The sequence below is a fragment of the Lepeophtheirus salmonis genome, chromosome 13, assembly GCF_016086655.4.
Source record: "Lepeophtheirus salmonis chromosome 13, UVic_Lsal_1.4, whole genome shotgun sequence".
In the NCBI taxonomy this organism is placed as follows: domain Eukaryota; kingdom Metazoa; phylum Arthropoda; class Copepoda; order Siphonostomatoida; family Caligidae; genus Lepeophtheirus; species Lepeophtheirus salmonis.
In genome coordinates this window covers 8851449-8878200 of record NC_052143.2, presented here as the reverse complement: position 1 = coordinate 8878200, position 26752 = coordinate 8851449, and the positions used below count along the sequence as shown (strand labels likewise).

At 31.6% G+C, this 26752-nt stretch overlaps 3 protein-coding genes across 5 annotated transcripts; 1 reads left to right on the top strand and 2 right to left on the bottom strand.

The window, feature by feature from the left end:
* Positions 1-312: 312 nt before the first annotated feature.
* Positions 313-5216, top strand: Vps8 (vacuolar protein sorting 8). Its single transcript, XM_040722896.2, has 6 exons — positions 313-693; positions 763-1012; positions 1070-1248; positions 1317-1460; positions 1520-2013; positions 2070-5216. The coding sequence occupies exons 1-6, from the start codon at positions 443-445 to the stop codon at positions 4901-4903; spliced, it is 4152 nt and encodes a 1383-aa protein (XP_040578830.1). The 5' UTR covers positions 313-442; the 3' UTR covers positions 4904-5216.
* Positions 4978-8323, bottom strand: LOC121127509 (synaptic plasticity regulator PANTS). The gene is made up of 3 exons (XM_040722898.2): positions 5789-8323; positions 5557-5721; positions 4978-5498 (listed from the first exon to the last, which is right to left on the bottom strand). Exons 1-3 carry the CDS (start codon positions 5882-5884, stop codon positions 5256-5258), a joined length of 504 nt encoding a protein of 167 aa, XP_040578832.1. The 5' UTR covers positions 5885-8323; the 3' UTR covers positions 4978-5255.
* Positions 8324-8410: 87 nt separating this feature from the next.
* LOC121127566 (bicaudal D-related protein homolog) lies at positions 8411-25741 on the bottom strand. 3 transcript variants are annotated; one of them, XM_040722978.2, is made up of 8 exons: positions 25179-25741; positions 24571-24801; positions 13617-13832; positions 10726-10842; positions 10255-10401; positions 9917-10192; positions 9452-9850; positions 8411-9397 (listed from the first exon to the last, which is right to left on the bottom strand). In XM_040722978.2, the coding sequence occupies exons 2-8, from the start codon at positions 24799-24801 to the stop codon at positions 8975-8977; spliced, it is 1809 nt and encodes a 602-aa protein (XP_040578912.1). In that variant the 5' UTR covers positions 25179-25741; the 3' UTR covers positions 8411-8974. The 3 variants fall into 3 exon arrangements, with proteins under 3 accessions (XP_040578912.1, XP_040578909.1, XP_040578911.1); XM_040722975.2 differs by having other exon boundaries at positions 25233-25523; XM_040722977.2 differs by having other exon boundaries at positions 25185-25416.
* Between the last annotated feature and the right edge of the window lie 1011 nt (positions 25742-26752).

Below are 26752 nucleotides of genomic sequence, written 5' to 3'. Positions count from 1 at the left end.
AGGAGGGATAAACTATTTATAGTTGCTACTCCAATAGGTATTGTTTTCTATTTTCCAAAGCTGTTATCATGATTATTTTATTCTTAGAGAAAAAACATTAAAGTATAAAGTAACCATTTGTGCATAAGATATTGTTCCCAAACGCTCTTCAATTCAATATTCAATTATATATTATGTGCGTATGCTACTTGCTCACCAGAAATACAGGTGACAGCTCTATCTGTCATGCGAGAAAAAAAAAATAACGATGTGTGACGTACTGAGCCCATTCTGCCGTAATTTATGCAGTTTCCGAGGCGATATATTTCTAGTGTGTACTCATGACGTCACTACCAATAAGGTTGACGTCACATAATAACAACTCTTGAATAACATTCCAGTGATAGGTAAATTAAATTTTACTAATAGGGAAACGCCGACCGTCCATAAAAAAAGTAGAACTATGGATTCACAGAGAGAAGATGAAGGTGGAGACGACTCTTTGGAGGATCTGGATGATTTCGAGTATGATCTTCCTCCAGTGGACGAGACTCCTGATTTAGAGGATTTGTTAGCAGCGAGTGACGAAATTGTAGTGGGATTCCATGATTTTGCAGAGGAAGATGTCTCAAATACGGGATTATTGTTTGACGAAAATGCGGGTGAAGTTGTTCCCTCTGCTTTTCATTTAGATAATATTTCTCTTATGTCAAAGTAAGTGCCATATGATAATTCTGAATATTAAGCAATGGGACATTTTTTGTTTGATTTTCTTTGACTCAGAGGTAGTCTCAACTCGGAACTGTCTTCCTTATCCGAATGCAAAGGGAAATATCGTGGAGTCCTTTCCAAAAAGAACACTCCAAAACATTTGAACTATATCAAACACATTGTTCTTAAAGGAATTTCATCTCAAATGGCGTCTGCTTCAGATAGAGTGAACGCTGGGATCCCTGTGGTCACAGACTCTTCTTCTGCACTTATTGCTGTTGGAACGTCCAGAGGATACATCCTTATTTTTGACAGCCAACAAGTAACTTCTGTACTCAAGAAAATTACATCAAACCAAGAATTATTATATTTTATTTAGGTATTGAAATGGTCTCTTGGTGGAACAAACTTTGGATCTGAATATGGATCTGTGTCTGCTCTTGCTTTTAATTTATCATCTACACGTATTATTGCTGGATTTGCGAAAGGACATCTATTGGAATTTGATCTTCTTACTGGAAGACAACTCAGGGATTTAAATGAAACTCATCCTTTAGGGTATACATAACACTTACCAAAATTCCTATCTCTTTAATAACTAATGTTTCTTTTATTATTTTCATTAGATATGCAATTACTCATTTATTTTATACGGATGATCCGTCGGTCGCAGTATTTGCAGATTCAGGTGGTTCTGTATATGAGATCTCAATGAAAAAAACTTTTGGGCTACGGGGTTTCAAATCTCGATGTATTTTCTCAGGATCTAGGTATTCACTATCAATTAATCAATCTCTTGTTTTTTTATTTTTTTGAATATTTTCTTTAGAGGAGAAGTGTGCTCCATGGCTCCACTTAGACTCATCGATTATCCAGAAAACCGTTTCATTGAAGAGTCCATTATTGCTCTTGCTTCTATATCCAAAGTTATCATCTTGTCTATTCGTCCAAAAATGCGTGTTCTTTTTAATCATCCACTTCACGGTGCACCCACCACACTTCCTTTATTGTCCTGGCACTTTGTAGTCATTCAAACTTCATATTCGGATAAAGTCGTGGATCCAGTCCTTGCCTTTGGCCGCGAATCGACTGTTCTCTTCTTTCAAATGTCCGAGAACTTGTCAGGAAAAATTATTTTTATTCCATTATCCAAAATTGAACTAGATTATGTGTTGATGTCTATGGGCTGGTTAAACTCCCGATGTCTTGGTATCCTTGATGCGTCTGAAACTTTTCACCTTTACGACGTAAGAGGGAAAGAAAATTTAGACAGTTTCGATATTAGTGATGTAGGACTCTCATATGGAAGTAGTTTTTTTAAAGGTAGTCACTAAGATATATTTTTAATATGATTGTATAATTAAAAAGAATCTATTTAGGTTTAGCAACTGGAGGAAATGTAAGCGCTGCTCTTGCACTTGCTGGAGAACGAGCTGTCTATGGCTCTTGCCATTTTATTCAAAACCAAGTTCTACTACTTGGTCGAAAGGGTTTTCATACACTCATAATTAGAAATTGGAAAGAACGCATCGATCATCTTATAAAATCTAATCATTATATAGAAGCCTTTGAGCTGGGTCAGAGTTTTTACGAGGATCATGGAAAAGCCCTTATTGGTCTAAAGGGCTCAAAAGAAAAAAGGAAAAAAATGGTGGCAAATAAAGTATGCTCTACTCTCTTTAAATTTTTACACGTATCCATGACCACCAATTTCCCTCAAGAGGGAAATATGAGAGTATTAACTGAGTATTTTTCCGAAATAGTTCCACCCTGTGTACGTGTTTGTGTTATTTTTCGCCGTAAGGATCTGCTTTATCACAATGTTTGGGAAACTTTTTTAGTTGATCCTTTTTCTAAAGCACTGTTTTTAGAAAGTTTAGAAGTATTTATTTTAAATGATAAACTAAGGGACTTGCCTGTCTCTATTTTTCAAGAATATGTGATTCATTTTGAAAAAACCAAGAGGTTTCAGGCCTTGGAAGCATCGATCACTCATTTGGAGATAACTTCCATGGACATTCATCAAGTTATTAATTCATCTTGGAAGTATAAACTATATGATGCTTTGCTCTATGTGTACAATAATGGAATGTTAGACTTTGTTACTCCTTTTGAGGAGCTAATGGTTGAACTAATGACATCAATGAAAGCTAACGAGAAAGATCTACCCCCCCATTCAGTGGAATTAGGAAATAAAATACTTGTGTATGTGTCCTGTTGCTTAGCTGGGAGAGCGTACCCATATGGAGACATTGAAGAATCTTCCGTGTCAGAGGTGAAATATAGAGTGTACTCAATTTTAACTGCATTGCATACAAAAAGTGCACCCAATGAGGAATCTTTTTATCCGTATCTAAGAACCCTTCTACAGTTTGATACTCAAGGTCTTCTAAATGTTGTAGCAATTGCTTTTGAGGAGAAGGAATTTCAGGGAGAAATGGGATCTTGTCAGAAGCAACGCCTAATTGACATTCTCTTAAAAATCATGGTAAAGGATGATTCCGAATATTCCCCATCTCAAATTGGTAATTTATTTGTATTTTTGGCCAGACAAATCGCTAAAGACCCAAAGGGCCTTGATGTTTCAAGAGATTTATTGGACCGTGTTTTAGAAGTTCTTACACAGAAACCAAGTGACGATAAGTACCTTTCGTATGCAAAAGAAGAAAGACAGCAAGCTCTTTTTGAAATGATTCGTCTTGGGAATAGTTGGGTCACATATTTCGATAAAGATAAGTTAGTAAGGAGGTGTGAACAAGCTGGATTCTACAGGATTTTAGAAGCCATTTATCAAGAGGACAAAGAAATAGACAAAATACTGGAATGTTATCTGTTTGATGAGGTGCGAAAGAGACAAGTTTTTTCGTTCATTGAAAAAACTTTCACAATTGGTTCAGAAGAAGAAAAAAAACTACTCCGAGAAAAAATGTTCATTGAATTTACATCACTCATAAAAATTGATCCAAAAAAGGCTGTTGCTTCCATTTATTCAAGTTACAAATCCGAGGATCTATTTGCTTCACTAGAAGAACCAGAATTAAAGTATCAATTTTTGAAATATTTAATCGAGGATTGTGATTCTGTGGACATTTCTTTTGAATTGTACCAGTCTTATGCAGAATTAATGTTTTTACTTTTCCCTTCCTTTTTACCATCTTATCTCAAAAGCTCTAAAACACAAAACTATGATGCAAGAAAATTGTCCAAAATGTGCAAAGAATACAATAAGTCTCACGAGGAAGTTAATTGGTCACTGATAGAATCGGAAGTATACTTATTGTGTATTTTAGATGAGTCCATGGAAGGATTTGAAGTTCTACGTGGATCATTTGACAAAGTTGTAACACAAACGATTGAAAACTTATCCTCAAGTGAAGAAGTCAGTCTGGGTCTTTCCCTTATCTCTGATCACTGCCAAAGTACCTTTCCTCGGTTACATGAAGAGGAAAGAGAATCCATATGGGCTTCTTTTCTTGAAACTTTAATGGCTCCTCAAAGGAACTCTAATGACTCTGAAGTCCAAAACATTTTCAAACCCTTGGTAAAAAGACTAGTGAATTGTTGTACTGGTTTCATTCCTTTACGTACAATGATTAAAAAAATACTCCAGGATCCACTTTATGCTGAAGCGTCGCTACTCGAAATAAAAGACTTTCTGTTTGAAATGTTATCTATGTATCACTATGAAGAAACACTTCTAGTGTCTACTAAGAGTTTGGTGAGAGGTGACTTGCATTCATGTTTGGGGGAATTGATGACGTTGTCGAATCGTGGTTTGAGAGTCAACTCCGAAAAATGCTCCCTTTGTTCCGTATACTTGGGGAGATCCATGCCAGAGTTATCTATCGCCTTTCATTGCTATCATGGATATCATTTGAATTGTCTGGTTAAATCTGGCTGTTTTAACAACAAAGCAAATTTGTATCAGTGTTATATTTGTCTCAAATCATCGGGGGTGAATTATTCCTCTGCAACAAAGAGAGTTTCTGTTCAGATTGCTGACTCTGAAGGAGATTCCAAATCAATTTCTCTGGTTACTGAGGCAGCTGATTCGAATCAAACTGTCAATGAAGTGACAAATCGGAGGGTTACCAATGCATTAAATTATTTAAATAGTTTTAAGCCACCAGATGCTATTCATAACGTATCTATCTTCGATGAGGAGAGCTATCATTTAAGAACAAGCCCTGGATCTTATATCCCATTTGATTAAAAAAATGTCCATATTTGCTAGATGTGAGATCATTCTTTATTCTGTTGTGATACTCATTGATTAAAAACATGAAGTTTAATGATAAATTTATAATTCAATTGAATGTCTTAATCCAATTCATAGTTTTGTTAATCGTTATACATTCATATCTATAAATTATGTATCAATTACTATATATGAATTCATTTATTTTATTTTGTTATTCCTGCTAATTTCCTAGTCACATTCCAGTAATGACTCTTTACTTTACTATGTGAATGATACATTTGACGATATAAAAATAAAAAAGTTTCTACTATATTTCTACACATAACTTTCAGTTCGTTTGTTTGTTGTTTTGCATTTTAATAATCTACATAATGCTACAGGGAATGCCAGATGCAGCAAAATTCATTATTTGAGCCCTAATTGTATTATCTGTCGTTGATTCCATGCCTATGATTGACTCATTTACATTCTTCTGAAGGTAAGAAGGAAGAGGCGGACTCCACTCCTCTTGTGACGGAGGATCGGATCGTCGATCCCACACATTATTCAAATGATGGGGCTTCAATCGATCAGAAATTCTTTTTTCTTCTCGGCGAATAACACGTCTCTGAAATTACGAATTACACATAATAATAGTTAATGTACTACAAATGACGTTAGCTAACAGCTGCTTCGACGTCCTTGTCAGCCGTCCACTTCTTGCAATCGTCGAAATTATCCTTCCATTCATCGCAACTCTGAAGTTCTCCGTGTACAAAGAGGTCATGGATCTTTGTTTTGATCATTCCACAAGCCTTGTACTCGTCGTAGTAACAGTAACATTTCCGTAACTAAAAAACGTAAGGTATAAGTTAAGTTATTAGATAATCATTAGTTATACATTTGGGTACCACCTACCATCCAGGAATTTGAAAGTGTTTCTAAAATATCCATGTGATCATTGTTCATCGACTTGGTGGCCCAATTGTCCACCCATTCTTTATTATTACTCATCTCCTCAAGTCAATATTTATGTCATACAATAAATAATCACACTGTTACCTCACTATCAAAATATACCAAGTATTTTGTTGTCAGCTGTTTATGCTTTGGTTTGTTTTCGTATTATTAGTTTTTTGAACGTTGATTGGTTCAATTAGGATTAGCTCTCATTTACCTGTGAACAACTATTGGATAATAATTCCAAAGTTGGGAAGAATTGGCTAACTCCCAACTAATTTTAGGCTTTTCTCCCCTGTTTCTTTTCGAGAAAAAGGTTGCGTGAGACCATAAAGGTAACTATGAAAAATAAAAAGTTTTAAGGACAATTTGCCGAAAATAATAATACAAATATTTGATGATGATTTATGCTGCAATACAATGTAATTATCTACTAGACTACTCCAACGACAATCACATATTCATAATGATAGAGTCAGAGTCGATCAGGACTTGGTCAGTTACGTAAGAACTCCAACACATTCAATGTAAACGATTAATCCATTTGGATTGCCTTTTCATCTCAATCGTGGATTGATTGACTCTTTCTATTCTTTAAACATTGATCTCTTTCTAATTTACTTATTTTGGAGTAACACGAAAATAAAAATAATATACATGATATTAATTGGTATTACTTTATTGATGAATTCTTAGTGAATAATAAAATTCATCTACATCACGTCAAGCTTTATTAATGGGAGAAACAATAAAAACAGTTTATTAATTTTTCAAAAAACTAATTAAGAACTCTATATTTAGGTGTAGACTAGTAATAATCTTCAAACTCCACTCATCAAAGTGAAGAGATTTTGGTGTGAAAATGTTTCTTATTAGTAAGAGAGAAAATCCAACTATAAAAATAAATAAAAGTTTTATATGGACATATCTGGACTGAAAAAATAAAATGACAGGTTCTTAATCAATATGTTGGTATTTTGAAAGTTTTGATGATGAATATGCCGTTGATATTATTTCAATGAGATTTAGGATGTTTCTTTTCGACTTTTGAAATACCCCTTACATATATTAAAAATTAAACATAATTAGTATGACTATTTCACTGTATTTAAGGAGTTATCCAGAAATCAATATCTGATAACATCATATACATAATCCTTCAAAAATCGATCCTTAAATTCATCGTATGAAATAACCTACTAAAACTCATTGTTTTGCCTATTTTTTGTTATGAATATGTATTTTTAGTTTAGGCCAATTTTCTAATGAAACGCATGTATCCCAGTATCATGTACTTTAAAAATTACACTGAAGATATCATGGTGCTAATTTGCAATTCAAACAAATTTTTGGTAAAAAAAATTAGCACTTGAATAATGTTCTGAAACACTTTCCCTGTTTTATTTGTATGAAGTTGACTGTTCGCTAATTCAGAAACAAAGTTTGGAATTTTTTTTGCAAATTGAACGTTCCTCATTACAGTGTGTATTGTAAACCCAATTAATAAGGAGTATCAGTGAATAAACCTAGCTATTAAAGCTTAAAATTTATTATGAAGTATTTATATTAAAGTTTAAAGTATTTAGATAATTAAGGACTCTATACGGTAAAAAATTGTCTACGCTGAGTTGTAGGTTTTTTGTTTCTATTTACAGTAGGTGGTTTAAAGGGGATGGTTTAGTTAATTCAGCCCTTTATATAACATTACATGACACTTACACAGTTGTTGCCTATTCCCATTATGTATTAAGAATTGGAGCAGAATTTACTTTTATAGCTGGGGTTATTCACTGATACTGGGGTAAATTTAACCTTTTGCCATTTGCAGTTTTTTAGGTCTAGTGGGTATACCCGCTATAGTGTATGAATATATTTGAAACCATGTTCGTTAGATACATAACTTTAATTAAGCTTTAAATTGGGTAAGATATGTCCCGTTATAGTTTCAATTTACGCATTTAGTTAAATAATGTGCAAAAATTATTTTGCACTCCTGTCAAGCACAAAAAAAAAACCACATTCCACTAAAGCTGTTACCATTATTATATAATTATTGAAAAGGGGACATCTAAGTATAAAGTAATCACTAGGAATTGTTATCATGATTTAAAGACTGAGTATAACAATAAAGGTTTGCTCGGGAATTGTAATTTATGAATGTAAGTCCTTGTTATACTCGGAATAGAATTGCAGATCGAGATCGGGGTAATTCCGTCCAATATGTCCTCGTTAGTAAGGTTAATAGAAATGTATTTCCATTAACCTTGCTTGCGAGTGGGATTTGTGTTTATTTCCTTCCTCTCACGGCTGATTGCAGCTATCTAATAAAACGTCATGACAGCAAGCTCCTCTTCTACCAAACATTCTTCAACGTCATTGAATATTTCGGATGCCAATCACAACTTTTAAATTGTGGACGATCATTGCATTCATAGCAGTTAATAATTAATTATATATTTTCTTCTTCTATGATCTAAACGAGCACATCCCCCCATCTCCCCTTGGGAAGATGTGAAATAGTAACATAGGGTAGTTGTGAATTGTCAAGATAATCATGGTGAAGCAGTTAACATATATCTATTAAAAGTAAATAATTTAATAAATCGTATATTTTTCTAAACGGTGTAGTTTGAATAGTTAAAAGAAATGGAAACATGTATTCAGTTATTATAAAATTGACAAAGAAATAACATTCAAAACGATCATCGTTAGTCATAAAAGATTATACATCTAACTTAACAATCAAAGCAATATCTCAAGTATAATGATAATAAGAATCTATAAAAAAAATCTAATATATAAATGTATTTAGGAGTATTTTTTTTCGATGAAATTGGGCGGAATGAGTTCATTTGTTTGAAAAAAGTATTCTAGGGGCACAGTAAGATGCTGTATGGACTAGACATGTGATACAAATTCATTATTTCCTCACTTAATTTGCGTAATATTTTACAGTAATCATGGAATGAGGAAAAATTGAACGTCACTTGTGCTTTAAAAGAAAAAAATAAATCTCCAATTATCAAAGATTCAGTTGAATCTAGGAGGGAAGAGAGAGAGAAGTAACACAGCTTAGGGATGAATTTGTGATAATACTTCTTAATTGAAAAAGAGGGTAGCACGAATAGGATGGAGTGGAGTGGGTTATCTTTGAAAGAATGACAGGATGATATTGCTTCGTTTGCGTTGCCTAGATGCTTCTGAATTTTGCACAGAAGGTCTTTGATTATTGTAAAGTTTTTTTTTGTAGCCTTCGTGTGCTTTCATTTTCTTCGACATTTGTTCCTCCAGAAGTTCCTCCATATCAACTTGCCATTGTTCGAGCTGTTTAGACAGCTCAACTTTTTGTCTAATGGATTCTAGTAATTGGGAATTAATTTGCATAACGTCTATTCGAGATCGTGCGAGTTCAATCTCTGTATTTGTTTTTCGTTTAACTGCAGCATCTCGAACATCCCATGCCTTTCGAATGAGCTCGTCTTTCCCTGCATCCGTTCGAGAGAGATCTTCTTTTAAGTAATCACGTTCCTCTTCAGTCGCAGAAAGCTTGACTTCAGTTACTGAGAGCTGTAATCATTAAAAAAAAGAAAAGAAATTATACAGCAATTATCCTATTCTCACCTTGCTTTTAAGCTCAACAATTTCCTCATCCCTCCTTTTAGTCTCCTCCTCTTTTTGCTTGAGCGTTCTCTCAAGCTTTTCGAAACTTTCATTAGTACGATGTAGCAATGTTTCAAGTCTACGTTTCTCTTCATCCGTAGTTGAACTTCCACAATTTGGACAACAATTATCATTGCTGGACTTATTTTTCCGAAGTAATCCATGAATTATTCCCTTTAGATCATTAACAACTACACCAAGATTCCCTAGTCTTAATTCTTCATCCTCACTCCATTCAATGCCACTATCATCATTTTGAGGATCAGCGGGGTTTTGTGACTTTCGGGCTTGGCCTTCTTGTTTGAGTCTTTGACAAAATTTTGTCAAGAGTTTGTGGACGGAATGTATCTCTGCTTTGAGCTAAAATAAGAATAAAAACATCACAGTTTGTCCAATAAGTATAATTAGATCTTATATAATAATTACAGCATCATGTGCTTCCTTAGACTGATTGAATTTAATAATGGTTTCGTCATCAACTTCAATGTCAATCTCGTCATCAATATTTCCTTGGAAGACATTCATACTCTTTTCGGAATCAGAAATCTCCATTTCATTGAGTAGACTCATGGTACCACCTCCATTTTGACTACTATTACAATGTGGACTAAGGCTAAGACTCCGACACATAGAATCTAAGCGATTTGCTAGTGCTAAATTAGTATTTTGGAGCTCTTCCATGCTTAATTCATTGGATCGAATCTATTTAAAAAAATGAATTACAAGTAATAATGACTTCTAAGAAATGAAGTTAGGCAACTTACTATTAGATTTTGTTCTCGCGATTGTTTTTCAAGCATGAGGATACGATCTGCAGATTCGTCTAATGTCGTTGAAAGACCTTCTCTTTCGTCAGTTAAAAACTCTATCCTTCTTTCCAACTCTATTTTTCGTTGGTTCAAGAGGTTGATCTAAAAATGAAGGAAGAACAACAATGATTAGTGATAACTGTGATAATTTACTCAACATAAAATATATGTCAACAGTTAATCATAATTCAAAATGCATATCCTATTATCTCGAGGGAGAGTAAATCACAAATACATAATGTATAATCTAGTTTCAAATCCAGTGGATTCAGTGGGTCTGAAAGCGGTTAGACACTTAGGAGAAGGAGAGAAGGATATTATTTATGAATTTGAAAAGCGGAAAGAGATAACAAATATATAAATGATAAAGACACTAGCCAGAAGCGTACTAAATCCATGTTAAATATAAAATTATTCATTTCTTACCTCTTCTCGAAGCATGTCAAGATGAGAGACGTGATCATTCATAGAGCTTCTTTTTTGACTTATTTGACTTTTAAGGGTATTCATGTCAGAGAGCATTGATTCTTCGTTCTTAGAATTCTGAAATAATTGAATGGAACAGTTAAGTAATTTGGAATTGAAGTATTCATTGAGTAAATCATCATTCGGTTTCTAATTTTTCTGATACTAAGTAGTAGTATAGAAAATAAGTAAATTATTTCCATTCAGGCATTGAGCTGATAAAAACACCACATCTTTTTAGTTTTTCTTAGATAGTGATGTAAATCGCCCTTATTTAAATGAATGGACACTAGTCATTGAGTCACGTTGTATGAGTGATTGAGGAACGAAAAATTACTGACACATTCAACATGCATGAAATCTTATTAACATTTCTATGGATTCTCTTGCTTGTCTATAGAGCGTTTTCATGTGACGTCTCATTTGTTGATGACGGCCATTTTGGTGGCCTAAACAACAAAGTTTTATAAAAATTAAAATCTTTTTTTCATTAATATTAAGGTATATAATGAACTACTGGATGCCAAAATGGGACCAACAAATAGAAGGACTAAACCTTACTGTCTATTAAAATGCTATCTCTATATTGCCTAGTTTTAATATATATATCTGCCCCTAGAATGTATTAAAAATATGTTATTTATCTTCTTACAATCTTATTTTATATGATAAATAAAAATTAACTATTAAAATGGAAAGAATAAGATAATTTTAACAAATTTCTCTAATTTTATTGTCCCTAATCTATCAAAAAAGTACACAAAATTATACAAGTATTGCCATTTTTAGTGCATATTACTTTAATTTAATTCAAATATCTGTGTTTATCATTTGCATCAAGTAGTATTGAATGCAGATATTAATTTTTTTAATTCTTAAAGGGATTTATTTGATGGTGTTTCATGGAGATTTTTTGGAAATTTGTATATTTTATGTTGTAAAAATATGCACTTCGAGCCCATGAAATGGTGTTTCCTTCAATTATGATGCAATTTATGAAGTCAGTGAAAACACACTATTGATAGACTTTAATAAGAGAACCTGATCTATTTTTAGAAAATATGACTGAGTTAGTAGTAAAGAGGTCAGTATGAAACCTAGAATTGTGTCGGTGCTTACTTATTCCCATTAGTTCAGCCCAGTCGTAGGACCTGCCCTTAGGACTGTCCGTACTAGAACGGATTGAAAAAGAACAAATAAAGTTGAGCGACGTAATCAAGGATCCATCTTTATAAATCTATAGGACTGATAAGCAGGACTGAACTTGACCGGACTGAGACTGAACTAGAAGGGACTACAGTCAAAAGTCCTAAAAAAGGCCGGACACAACACTAAATTGAAAACTGTAATTGCATTCATTAAGTTGCCTTGTAGTGAGCATACATAATTATATATTTCATAGCATTTAGTAACTTGCAATGTACATTAAATATTTTTTACAAGGCTTTTCTTAAATAAATAGTACTTTATCAAATACATTTTAATGTTTTTCTTTATAGTTACATATATTGTAATGTATCATTTTTGTTTAAAGTTGGTTCACAAATAAGTTAATCATTATTTGTTGTTGATATTCAGAGATAGAGTTAAAGCTTAAGTCACATCTTCGAATTTCAAATTACTTTTCAAACAAGGAAAAATGATTAGCCTTCAGTAACAGCAGTTACTCACAACATAATAACTGGATGTATGCAAACATAAGTTAATTTTAATAATATAATTAATAGATCCTCTCATATAATTAAAGAAAATATCTCAAATCAAAATGAATTCAATCTAATTATGTTTACGAACATAATATACAATTTAATAACTCTTTAATAAAAGTAATAATTATATGGATAGTTTTTCTGAAGGGCAGGAGTGGAAATAAATACTTCATGTTGTAACCTTGATTGTTTCACGCAACCTTTCGTCTGGAAAGAAAATGATTAAAAGACTAAAATCAGTGAATAATAGTAGTTTTCGATCGGCCCAAGGACTTAATTCCTAATCAGTCTTTTTCCCAATTGGTACGGTCATTTTCATCATTCATCCGTACCAAGGACCAATAAGTCGATCCTATCGTCTTAATTATCTTTTTATTTTCTTAACTCCTCACGGTGTTACCTTTATTGTATCACGAACCTTTCATACGAAAGTAAACAGCAAAAAGGGCACAAAATCATTTGACAGTTAGCCCATGGTTCTCAAGTAGGGAATGGTTCACAGCTTAATAAGAACTGATTCTAATTAAATCAATTTTCAGAACACTAGTTAAGAGAAAAGAAGCAGGAACATCTACACCTGACATAAAAAAAATTAAATTTTTGTGTTAGCGAGGTAACACCGTGTTCTAGCTAGAATGGAAACATAAATTTAAAAGAAGACCAGGATAAATGAACGTGTAATGCTAGAGTATTACACCAGCAACACACTTCCTACTTTAAACCTAAGGCATTTCGACTTTTTTAAAGAGTTTAACAGCTGAAGGGACGTAGTTAGTAACTACTAAATACAGAATTTAAGCTGTTGTAGTTACAATAAAAACCGATAAGGACCGGTTCTTAAGACTGTATTCTTTTTATTTTTTTTAGACTGATTCAACATTAGTTGATAGTAATCCAATTACTTCCAATTATGGAACTATTATTAAATCAATGTTGATAATTGTTCACAGCTTAACAATAGCTAACCATAGTTGAACAAATCAACCTTAAGATTACGGATTGAAGGAAAGGAAGCATAAGCATCGAGAGTTGACAACATAAAGCAGTGCCTAATTTTGGTAACACTGTGATTACTATTGTTATTATATTTAGATATAAGCTATATAGGTAGATTAAAATAATGTATTAAATACTAATAATTACCTCCTTCAATTGATTGGTTAGTCTTTGGTTTTGTTCAGTCATAGTAAGAATAACTAAGGACTTTTCTTTGTCATTTTGTTTGTGTAGACTCTCTTGTTCTTCGAGAGATAGACGGAGATGAGATATATCAGATTGGAGCTCCTGGATTCGAAGCTCATACTCTTCCACAGCATTTTCCAAACGTCGCCGTAAATGATATTTTTCTTGTTCTAATTCCTGAAAAAATAATATATTGTGATTATCTACTGATTTAGTTTACGGAAGTGGACAATCAATATTTTATTCATTAAGATCAACTTCGTAATATCTAAGTTCATTACTTTGATCTCTATAAATCAATAATAAATTATTTATTATAGTTCCATAGAAATCAGACTGGAATCAAAAGAATTGCACAGGGTTGGTTCTATTTCCTCCAATGGGAAAGTTTTATCAACTTTCGAATTGTAATTATTTATCTCCAGGCATTTGAAGATAATGAATAATCCCGCCACTTGTGCCTTGTGGGCAGGTATTAACAATCATTAATAGGAATTTCCTTGATTTGATTTTCTACAAATGTCAAAAAAGTAATTTTCTCCATTATTTTAAGGAACTCTATAGTCATCTTGGATGCATTTTCTCGAGGTTACGCAATTTTGAAAAGCCTTTCATCGATTCATATTATGTACACCTATTTTTTATTACATACAAATATATCTTCACTTTTCTGATATAATTTGTAGATGAAGAATTCGGGGATTTATTTAGGAAATCCTTATTTCACAACAATCCTATTCTTATATCAAAATAGTACACATTTTTCATTATGAACATAATTTTAGTAGGCTAACTGTAAATGAGACTTCCTTTGTCTATAACTATGTAAAGAAGAATTCTTTTAGTATTGACTCTAGAATTATTGGGATGGTTAATCAATATGAACAAACTAAATATTATTATTCAAGACAGAGTTTAAAATGTAACATATTTCTGGGTGTCTGCAAGATTATATTTTTTTTTTTGATAATAAATCCTTTAATCGATTTTGACAACTCCCTCCGGACGCCCCTACATTTAAAAAAATAATACCCAGTCATCTCAGATTAAAGAATTGTTGGTTTCCAAAAGATGGAAGACTTCTGATTTGAAAGATTCATTATATAATTACAGGGTACATAGTTAGAATAATATTACTTCGCCAAATAAAATAGAATCAATCAATCATAATTTCTATAATATATACCAGTGCCGTAATCACAGTTTATTATTATTTTATTGGGGGGGAGGGGCTCTTTGGAGTGATCATAGATGACTCACCATTAATAACACGATAAATAAAACTATTGAAAAAATATTTGATAACTAAGTAAGTTATAATTTATAATTAATATATCTTCTGCAGTCGTATTTGTCTTTTCCCTGCTAAGGGATCGAGGTTGAGTAATATACAATTTATATTTTGTTTCGATATATAGGTTCCCACACGTCGTAATTTTAGGTACATTTCTTTAATATATTTATAAGCCTGTTAATATTGATATAGGTCATGGAATCCAAAACGGTCATACAGGTCAGTTTGAAATTTAGCAAGTTTACATATAAAACAACCAAGTTTGTTTCTATGAACTTTTTTTGGTCCTCCGAAGCTGTTTTGACCTGTCAAGATAGAGAGAAAAAACCTATTTTCCATTCTCTCCCTTATTTTCTCTTTGTTTTTTTTCTTCTACCTTCATTTTTTGCTTCTATTCCCCTCTATTCAGCGATGCAACGCATGTATGATAGATGTTACCACATCTATCATCCGTCTACACTTATACGTGTATGGATAGTTTATTTCTAAAAACTTATATATATTATAATCTTCAAACCTGAAATACTTACTCTTTCAAAACGAAGAAGTTTTGTGATTTAAAATGTGTCTTGTTTATAGGGGTGAAAACGCCATGATAAATAAAGTTTTGAAAGTATCAAAATTACTGACGTTACATTTTATCTTCTTCAAACAAGAAATATTTCAAATCACAAAGCCTCTTTGTTTTGATAAGGAGAGCTCTGTAGATTTGAAGATTATAATATGTAAAGTTTTTGGAAATAAACTGCGTGTACGTGCATGATAGATATGGTAGGTAACCCACCTGAACAATGAGTGTTTGCTCGGGAGTTATAAGTAGTGATGAATATTGCATATATTTTGGGCATGTTAAAAGAAACCAAAAATCAACATGGTGGAACTAGGAATTTGAAGAATGTTTTGAAGAAGATCAACTTAGCTGTTATGGCATTTAATTAGATCAGCTAATTTGCTGTGGTGAGGGAAGAAAAGGAGAAATAAATAAGCAAGGACATTATGAAGAATTACTCCGATGTTGATCCTCAATTCTCCTCCAAGTTCATCCAGGACTTAGTACTATATCCAGGCAACAAATTCTTAAGGTTACTCTCCGTCTTTTATGACACACACGAATGTTTTATCAAGTTTCTGAATATATTTGAACTTTACTTCTCCAGGGTTAAATAATTATGATAAGGAAAATAAAATTCACTCTTCGATTACCAACTCCCAGAAATGGGCAACCTCTAATATATATAGGTAGAAGTGTAAGTCCTATTTTGACTCGGAGTATACTTGTGGATCGACATCAAAGTAAAGGTGAATTTAATGAAACATCATGTCAGCTAAGCTAATCTCCTCCCAAACATTCTTCTAATTGTGAAGGTTACCATGTTCATTTGTCTTTTGTTTTATTTTCACATACGGACATATTTTATGCAGCTCTACAAAGAATCATGGATTTTCCTCTTGAAGGCCATGGTCGATTAATTAATTAATCCAAGCAAACTCTTATTGTAGTTGTGTTTGTTTGAAATGTTACTAATCTTATCGCTCTAAACGTATATAGATCAAGGAAGTAAAGCCACTCACAGCGTAGGTATAATATGATATAAACATTAAAGATTAAAGCTATTTGTGTAGATTTATACAAAATATTGTTATAAAATTATGTACTTTATTTCAAGATGAAGAATAGTACATATTTTATGCTATGAGCGAAGTGAGTTGAATATCATTTCATATGAATAGAATCCTTCAAAAAAAAAAAAAAATTGAGAACAGAGCTCTACTTATTCTCAGCTTGTACATACGCGTACGCATGTTCTCTATCAATATGTGTAGTGTGTACCTTCATATTTTACACATCACCCACACTATTTTCAATCGTTTTGGTGAAACAAGTGTGTTTCACATAAAGACAAGAGATCTAGTTACTTCCTTCTTTTCTATTACATATAAATTGAATTTATATACGTATTATATATACCTACAGAGTGAAGATTTTAAATCCGGAATAAGTGTATAGCTCTATTATCTTGACAACTCTAAAAACCATGTGTATGAAATTATACTCATGTGCAAGTTACAACTTGTACACAAAATATGCAGACGCTGTACAGTGTACATAAGTGTAGTAATTTACTATTCTTATGATCCGTAGACCAAGAGTCTATCTTTAAGATATGCCACTTCCAACACATAATTTTGAGGTGATTCTATTATTTTACTGTCTGTTTTGCAATATGTACATTGTATATACAGGGTAGGGATTTTAATTTTGGAATCATGAGATTCATATTGATGAAAGTGTGCTCATCAGAATTTAGCTGACAAAAACTGTGTAAGAAATATACAAAATTCTTGAGACGCTCTACTAATACGAACTTCGTGCGGCCATTATTGTGTGATTCCGTACCCGACGCACGCCCAAGAACGCAAATAACTCTATAGATAATAATACTAGATAACTTAAATGGATGTTAACGGATCCGGTGTCATGCTAGAATTTTAAATTTGTGTGCTTTGTCCAAATTGGAACTGGATTTATTCAGGAAAAATACAAGTTTTACAGATTTTAATGTTTTGTGCAAAGAAAATTTGGCTTCCTAGCTACCTGGATCTTGGACCACTTTGTGTGAGACGTCTTGGAAAGAGAGTCCAATAAACGTGCACATAACACTGTTAACTTCTTGTTGGCTTCCGTTATCGAGGCAGAAGTCAACATGTACAAGGAGTTCCTCAGGTTGGAGGCTGTGATTGAATCTGAAGGTGGTAGGTTTGAGTGATTGACTTCACTATGGATCCCCACGTGTAGGACAAAAGATTTGTGAATTAATTGTAGGAAATAAATTGAAAAATTTACATTATTCTTTAACTTTCCGGATTTAAAATCCAAACCCTTTTTCTGTACAGGTAGGGCAGAGTTTGTCATCAACTCCTACATGGCCTTCCGGCGACGTGTAAAGGCTTTGATTGATAATGAAGGTGGCCATATTTGTTACAAAAAGTTTTGCAAAAACCTTTTCTACATGTTTTGTTAACATTATTTTTTTTTTGCCTATTATTGAATATATAAAATTATTGATTTATTTCTAAATCCATCTCTCAACTCCACGTTTTGCTACTCTACCCTGGATATTCCGTGTGTTGGAAAAGTCCTGGAATGCTATCCAAATGGACATTTAAGAGGTTTCGTAGACATTTTTAGTAAATATCCATTTATAACTTTTTGCTGCAATAGTTTTAGCAGTGAGGTCAGCTATTTAGATCTGATTTCATTCTCTTAAGTGGAAAATGGAAGGCAATTGAAAGGAGGAGGTTCACTCTGGATAAATATAGAACCCTTAATAAATCCCGAGAAAACGGAATCTCTAGAGAGAATCGAGTTTCTTGATATTCCAGAACGTCTGGTTGCTTACTTTTGATGAAGATCATGTGTATTTTGGGCGTATTACAAAAAAAAAAAAAAGTTCGAACTGGGTGTTACACAAAAGTACCTAAGAAACTTCTTACATATTCATATTAATAACATTCCATAACTTTTCGAACATCCAGTATATACCTAGTTTAAATTTAAAAAAATGACTATTATAATATATTGACTACACATTTACTTCTTTACAGTATCTTTGTTTTGCTTCCATCATCATTTGACTTTAAGCATTCATGCATGGAGTATTATTACTATACTAAATGTATATAAATTGTAGGATAATACAATCTATGGTTGAGGTAACTCTCTCTCTATAAGATATATATTATAGACATTTATTTTAGTAGGAAGGGACAATTTTTTTATGAACATGTTGTTATGTGGATTCAAAACTGAATATGACTAAATTATTTTACAAGTTACAAAAATAAAAATAAGATATGGGATTAAACATTCTAAATGAATAACTTACTCATATATCAAAATGAAATGAGAATATCCATTAATACTTGGAAACTAAAATGGATAATTTAATATATATTCATGAAGCAAACTTTATCTTTATGCATGATTGAATAAAAGAAAAAAAGTCATTTTTTTTATCTAAGAAATATTATATTAATGAAATTTCCTCTAAAAAAGAATTCTTGCTTATCTTTGGCCTAATTAAAAGAAAAAAAAATGCATATTCAAATAAATATAATTAAAATATTTTCCCTGCACTGATGCTATTTTAAATGTAGAGGGCTCTTTTCATTATAGCAGTAACTCATTTTTTCCAACCAAAAACATAAAAGGCATCTGATATTAACAAAGATCTTAATTTAGGTGTGCCATATGTTATGTTCCATTATAAAAATCCAGTGTAGAATGGGCATGTTAAAAAAGAAAGCAGAAATCAACATGGTAACCCTGACAATTTGAAGAATGTTTTGTAGGAGAATAAGAATAATACTCAAGACGTTTAATTAAATCTGCTACAATCAGCTGTGACAAGAAAGAAATAAGAAAAAGATATAAACAAGGATATTTGGTGGAATTACTCCGTTGTCGATCCCAAATTCTACTCTGGGTCCAACAAGGGCTTACAATTTTAACTCCACAACAAATCCTCAGTGTTATCCTCCTTTCTTTTATGAGCACACCCGAATGTTCAATCAGACTTTGAATATAATTGAATCTATATATGAAAGGATGTTCACTACTCAGGAATTAAATAATAAAGACAACTGCTAAGGAAAAGAAAAGCCCCTTCTTTAAATTAACCATTACAAATAAACGGGCAAGCTAAAAAATACTCCGGATTTACATCATTAGTCATGTTCATGCCTTCTTTTCGCGCTCCTTCTTTTCTTTACAAAAATGTAAACTCTAGTCACAACGCCTATATATTGAGTAACTTTGTGTGCTCATAAAAAAGGCTGAGTAACACTGAAAATTTCTTGGGTAGTCATCGTCTATATTTTTTAAGCAACTTTTTCGTGTTAAACACCACCTAATAACTCTAAACAAAACTAGTATAACCCCTAGTAATTAACATCTATAATTTATTATTCATTCCTGCAACAGAATTTTTTTTGAATACCCAATTAATGACGGTACTCACAAGTAAGCTTAAATATATATAAAGGGTTTTTATATATTTGAAGCTAATTTGTCTCTATTGTAGTGATATTTTTAATACAAAATGCTTTAGATATTAAATTAATTAGAGATAGATTTAGTCTATCCCGAGCCCGTGGCTCGAAGCTCTACGCCTGATGAAAAAAAAAAAGCTGACCATGACGTTATTGATTATTTGTAAGAGTTACACTTATAACAAACATGAATGATAACATTCATGTTTGTCCTCCAGAAATGAAGAAAAATGATGAAGACATGAAACGGTTAAGTGGTAATTCATTTTTAAATTACAGTAAGTACAATGAATCTCGAGGACTTTTATTCTCTCCTGGACGACACAAATCAAGAAATTTTAATTAAAAATCCTGAAAATTCCATGAAAATGAGAGAAAACCTCATCATCCTCATCACAACGTCTATTTTCATTCGTATATTTTTTTTTGAGGAAGTTGGAACTGCCGATATCAATTAAACATGACTATGGAGGCATGCCAAGAAAGAACATATGAAAGTACTCGAGAGATCTAAGACTAAAATTGAGGCAACCTACTCTTAAAGACCTTTTAAATAGTTATGAATGCATATTGGATTACCTTTAATCTAAAGATCATTATATTTTGGCCCTAAATCCCGTGGATTGGCTCGATATCCGAGACCTTGTAGCCCAACCCACCTTTAGGATTAATTGAAGAAGAATTTCTCTTTCGGTATAGTATATTTATTTTTATTAGATAAAATTAGAATCAAAATAATATGCAAATCTAACTCTATGATGTCTTTATTTTGTATTTTTTTAAAACATGAAACTATTTCTTTTCATTTTTTATTAGTTGACTGAAAAGATGATTGAAGAAGGGGGAAAGAGAAAAGAAAAGTGAAATTTCTTGTTTTTTTCTTATGGAAGTGATATATTATATATATATATGTATTTAATATGCACGTATGACAGGGAACGTACATATTTGTACCTTATGCGTAATTATTTCATTTAGTGATTCTAGCTACGTACATAAGTAGGCTCCTTGGTATGATACAACATTTTCTCCGAAAAGAAACTGGGAAAAAACCCAAAATCCGGTATTAGTAGTTAGCTCATTCTTCCATACTATACAGCCCTCTATCTAAATAAAACCTGACGGGATCTCACATTTTAAACACTATGAGGAAGTCAAATTCAAATTACTCAATGGCATCGTTTTCTTGCACTAATTTTTGAGTTTTTCACATATAATGTTTTTGAGTCATGATGTTCGTTTAAAATCCTATTGAGTTTTGCCGTTAAACTAGCACCGTATATCTGTAGACAAGTATTGTCGGATGTTCAACAGTCCCTATGGAATTATTATTCAATCATTGTTGAGAATTGTTTAAAATTAAACAAGAAATTATTCCAATTCAACCCATTCACGTTCATTACAATGATTAGGCCGGAGAAAAATGCAGACAAATCGACAGTTGATAACAAAATATAATGTATATTTTGTTGTTAGTTGGAACAATCATCGATAATATAGAGATAAAAGATATAGAGTGATGACCATCCAATTGTATTAGGAATAAATGGGTGTATGCTAGCGGCATTGAAGGCACTTTAAATATTTTTATGTTCTATCTTCACTGTATTGATATTTGATTCTATTTCTCTGTATATAAATTGTCAGTTCTTATTGAAATATAGGATGCTTTTATAAAGGATCCTATATAATTGAAGGATATTTCCATTGTTTTGGTCAGCTTCAAAAAATGGATCTTGCTTTTGCTCAGTGTGAGGCACTCTATGTATTTTATCTTTATGCACGACTTGCTTTTTTATCCACTCTTAACCTCGACTGTCAAGAGGGAAAGGACAAATTTGAAAAAAAAAACACGTAGTTAGCTTTTTGTTGCCAACGTTTTATTATTATTAGAGAATAGTTATTAATTATGTTATGAATTTTCAATAAGTATCAATGACAGAGTATGAAAAGACATGAATTCTAAACAAAGGCTCTTGATTAATATAAATAAAAATTAAAATTCTATGACTAAAAAAAAAAGGCTAGCAACGCCACTGACGAATACCTTTTTTGAGTTAGTTATATGTAGAGTCAACTGTTTTAAATCATACAAGAGTCAAATTATGAAAATTAATTAAAACATCTAAAAGAGAAATCCACTTCATCTTTGTTTATTTTAAAAAGTGAGCTCTGATGCGACTCCTAGAGGTTCAATGTAGTTCATCTGTACATACAGCACGTGACGTGTATCAAACGAACTGCTAGAACTACAATTTGTCAAAATGAGGCTCTAAAGGAACACCTAATAAGTTGTCAAGTTTGTATTGTATAGATATTATATCATTTGGAGAAATATGAAGATCTTGTTTTTAAATGTCATGAAAAAGTATTTTTGTTTTTGACAACAAAGCCATCTAACGGTCCTTTTTTATTATTCGTCAAATGATCAAGATTGCTATGATTTGAGGTGGAAACAATGTTGATGATGCATTTAAGTGGGCTCTTTGGCAAATATAAATGCGTTGGGCCATGATGGTTATTTTTTAAATGGATTAATATCAGTATTTCAAATTGCATGTTTTTTGTGAAACATGATATTTTTTTTTTTTTTTGTAGAAAATACATTATTTTAAGCAAACGGAAATTTTCTTATTTTATTTAAATATATATATATATATTTTACCCTATGCTGGCCACCTAATTTTTTATCATTGTGACCGGGACAAGTACCCCAATTCCTCCCCTACAACCGTTCCTGTTTAGGAGACATACAATATTCATTTTTTCCTATAGGATTGTGAATAGAATAAGTAACAACAATAGACTGCTTAATTAGATACAAATACACTCATCATCATATGACATAATTAAATCTCTCATCACCAGCTGATCTAAGATGTAAAAAAGAAGAGAAAGTCTTTTGCATCTTTGCTATCAAAACAAAAATAGTGTTTCTTTCTTTCATTTATATTTTAAAAAGATAGAGCAGAATCTCAGACCTTTCCGATTTAGTCCACAAAACAATAGAATGGTATATATATATATATATATATATATGGATTACAAAATAAATCCTAATCATGGGATTTAATTAATAATGATGATATTATTATAAATTTACTTCCTTATTTGATGACTAGGGCCTTAGAGAAGGGAATGAAGCAAGGACATGCTATTTTCCATAGAAGATCCAAATGAACCCTGTTGCAATACATATTATTTCTCTAATTAACATAAAGTGAGATTCTCTGATGATTTTTGTGAGTATGACCCCTAAAACGATATAGATGCATGGTCTTAATAGCACATATGCTATTAACAACTGTTTTTTTTTCTGCAAAAAAAGATGCAGACGCGCGAAATTGCAGCAGTCTCGTATAGGGATCCATATTTTGTAATTCTTAATATATGTATATATTGATTTTATATTAGAGCGGTTTTCAACTTTTTTCGAATTTAGATAATGATTAGAGTGGGGAAGTTGTCATATGGTATGAAAATGACTTATGCAAAATTACATTGTCCTAAGAGGTCATCTTTTGGTCATACATCTTGATCAAATTATGTAAAAAGGCAAACACTCTTTACTTGGTGAATATTGATACAAAGAATGCATGTTTAGTTATTTTGTATAAAATAGATTTGATAGTCGTTTTTCTAACCTTTAAGCAAAAAAAAAAACAGAGAAAAAAGTTTGGAAAATTTCCTGATCCGCGTATTGTGTGCCTTATTTAAAAAAAATTTTTTTTTACATTTTTCGGTATGGAAAGATAAAAACGTTCTGATGTTATCCTTTCTTTTTGCTTCATAGAATAGCTTTAGAAAAAAACTTTTTAGATATTTTTTATAGGTGGGAATAATGTCTATCATCATTAACTTATGTACAATATACATACATGCTGTATTTTAATCTTTATTGACAAAGTAAACAACTTTTGTCTCCTTTCAAACTGTGAACTAGATGTGTTACTTAAAGATGGCTTGTTAAGACAGTGAAATTTTCCAAAGGTGACTTTCGAATTTCCAAAATAGTTGAACAATAAACCTGCCTAATATGTATACCATATATATTAATAAAAGTATAAACTACTTAATAATAATTATCAATATTATACATTAAAATTTTTTTTTTTTTTTTTTTTTGCAAGGTTAAAAAAAAATTCTTTAAGTCCTCATCGTCATTGAGAGCAAGAAAAAATACATATATAAATGTATATAAAAATGTGTCCATTTGAAGTGCATATATGGATTCCTTGAATTGTTATTTATTATTGTGATGAGAGAACTTTATGTCAAGGATTCCGGGTGAGTTGTAAAAATAATAGTAACAAAGGGGTTCAAGGATTATTACCCGTATTTTATTTATCTTCTAAGCCTAGTTATAGGTTTGGTGTAAATGAAATAAACATGACGTCATACATTTCTAAGAACTCAAGACGGATGCTACATGTAAATGGGTCTCTTCATGAGTAATATTTACCTACATAATTCATCTTTGATCTGACAAATTTCCTTTTTTTAAACAATTATTCGATATTATATATATTATAGCTTTCAAATAATGATTATTAATCCAGTTATTCTCACCTCCAACTTTTGGGAAAAGTCTTCGGCAATCAGCTCATTTTGTTTAGAGATCTCCTCATTTTTGTCTAAGAGAGCTTTTCCTAACTCGGCTGCTAATACGAGATCCCTCTCCTTTTGAGCCAATAGAGCATACACGTCAATATCTTCGGAGGCGTCTTCTACGGCAGAAAATACACCAGATTCCATATTACCGGAGGACGAGGCCGGCCTGGAGAGCTTAAGTGCCTCCATCTATGATTGGAAATCAATTTTATTGAGTAAAGGTTTTTGTAAGATGGGTTCTTTAAAGGATCATAAGAGCAGTTTGAAAAACCTGTTTTTCTAATGTTTTTTTTTAAAGTGATAATTATGTGGATATATAAGAGGCTAAACTTTCTCCATCTAATGATAAGGATAGATAATAAATCATGAATAATTGAATTTGATACTATTATGTTTTAAATAGTAGAAAAATTATTGTTGTTCTTTTGAACAAAAGAGGAAATGAAACAATCAGAATTTATGCACAATCTGCTTTGAATTACATCACGTTATTTATTGTTTATCATTTCCAAAATAAATAACAGGAAGGATATTTTTTGAAGATATATTTTTTGCATTACAAAAACCTTTACTCCTATAATTATGAAGGATTAAAAATTCACAATTCCCTTCCGTCTCACTTTTTCTAATTCTTCCTTTTGTATCACAAAACTTTCCTGCAAAAATTCTAATTTAAATTAGATTCATTCCAAATAAAGAGCACAACTTTAGCATAAAACGTATTTTCAAACATCACTTCACATAATATCAAAAATAAAACACACACAATTATGACAGGATTCAATGCGTGACTGAGGCTGACTTAGACTATTGAAGGCAGGCAGGTTAAGGTATATTGTTTTTTCTTTTTTTCTGTTTTAATATGGTTCTGCGTCAAAATCATACCTTTGTGTTACTTTCAAAGGGCTCTCGTCTTGCAAGCAAGCTGATACATACATCGTTATCGCTCGCCTGAAATTGTATGATTATTAATAATAGCAACCGCTCTGTTAAGACTAATCTTCTATTCATAATAGCAATGAAATACAGAGTTAAAAAGAAAATATAAAAAATCAATTTTTAAAGTGTATATAAATAAATAAAATCATTTGAACAACGAGGAACAGCTCACTCTCAAATCAAAATAATATTGAAAAGGAGAGAAGGACAATCCTTTTAATCTAAATTAGAATATAATCAATAGTATGCAGTATGCCTGTATAACAATGACAAAGAAAATAGATAATGGCACAGGCCTACTATGTTTGACTATTTCTCGATAAGATTTTGGAAACGTCATTGCGTTTATTCGAATAGTCATTTGTAGACTGCTCTTATGATTCATACCTGTTGTGTGTTGCTCTTTTTATACGTAAAATTGAAGCAGTTCTCTGATTCGCAAGTAATGCAAAATTCCCTCATTGATATTGAACCTGTTAATGATCTATATACAGGAGTGTCCGCAAGGGGTGCGCTGGAGGTGCTGTAGCCCCCCCCCCCAAATAATCAAAAATAAAATAATTTTTGATTTTTACTAGAAAATTTTATATTTGAATTTTTTTTTAAATTTAAGTTTTAAAATTTTTTTTTTTTTAATTAAATTTTTTAATTTTTTTTCCCGAAAAATTAATTTTCTGTAAATAGCTATAGATTTAAGAAATTTTTCTCCAAAAAATTTAATATATATTTGAATTTTTTTTAAATTGTAAAAAATTAACTTTTTTGAACAACTGTGAATTTTGGGAAAAAAATCCCACAAATTTCATTTCTTGAGAAAATTTGGGGATTTTTGGAATTTTTTCCAAAAATTTTATATTTGAAAAATTATAGTTGAAATATTTTTCTGTGGATATATAGAAATTTTTTCCAAAAATTTAATTTCTTGAAAATAGCTACTGATTTTTGAAATTTTTTAAGAAAAGTTGTGGATTTTTAAATTTTTTTATTTTTTTTTCGACAAATTGTAATTTTTTGAATTTAAAAAAAAAAAAAAAAATCATATTATCAAGCTGCCCTGCCCTTCCCAAAAATTACATATTTATATATATAATCCAGTGGACGCAAAATTAACTGTCCCCTTTAAAATTACGTATAGAAGTTCTGTAGCAATCTAAAGGTTGTTTAAAATCACTGCTTTTTATCAATGCCCCAGTTCCCATTT

Coding starts and splice junctions, on each gene's coding strand:
- LOC121127566 (XM_040722978.2), bottom strand. CDS start 24,801: ATGGAGGCACTTAAGCTCTCCAGGCCGGCCTCGTCCTCCGGTAATATG. Junction 13,833..24,570: donor ACTTTTCCCAAAAGTTGGAG/GTGAGAATAACT, acceptor TTATTTTTTCAG/GAATTAGAACAAGAAAAATA. Junction 10,193..10,254: donor CGCGAGAACAAAATCTAATA/GTAAGTTGCCTA, acceptor TTTTTTAAATAG/ATTCGATCCAATGAATTAAG.
- LOC121127509 (XM_040722898.2), bottom strand. CDS start 5,884: ATGAGTAATAATAAAGAATGGGTGGACAATTGGGCCACCAAGTCGATG. Junction 5,722..5,788: donor CACTTTCAAATTCCTGGATG/GTAGGTGGTACC, acceptor TACGTTTTTTAG/TTACGGAAATGTTACTGTTA. Junction 5,499..5,556: donor ACAAGGACGTCGAAGCAGCT/GTTAGCTAACGT, acceptor TCGTAATTTCAG/AGACGTGTTATTCGCCGAGA.
- Vps8 (XM_040722896.2), top strand. CDS start 443: ATGGATTCACAGAGAGAAGATGAAGGTGGAGACGACTCTTTGGAGGAT. Junction 694..762: donor AATATTTCTCTTATGTCAAA/GTAAGTGCCATA, acceptor TCTTTGACTCAG/AGGTAGTCTCAACTCGGAAC. Junction 1,461..1,519: donor TGTATTTTCTCAGGATCTAG/GTATTCACTATC, acceptor TATTTTCTTTAG/AGGAGAAGTGTGCTCCATGG.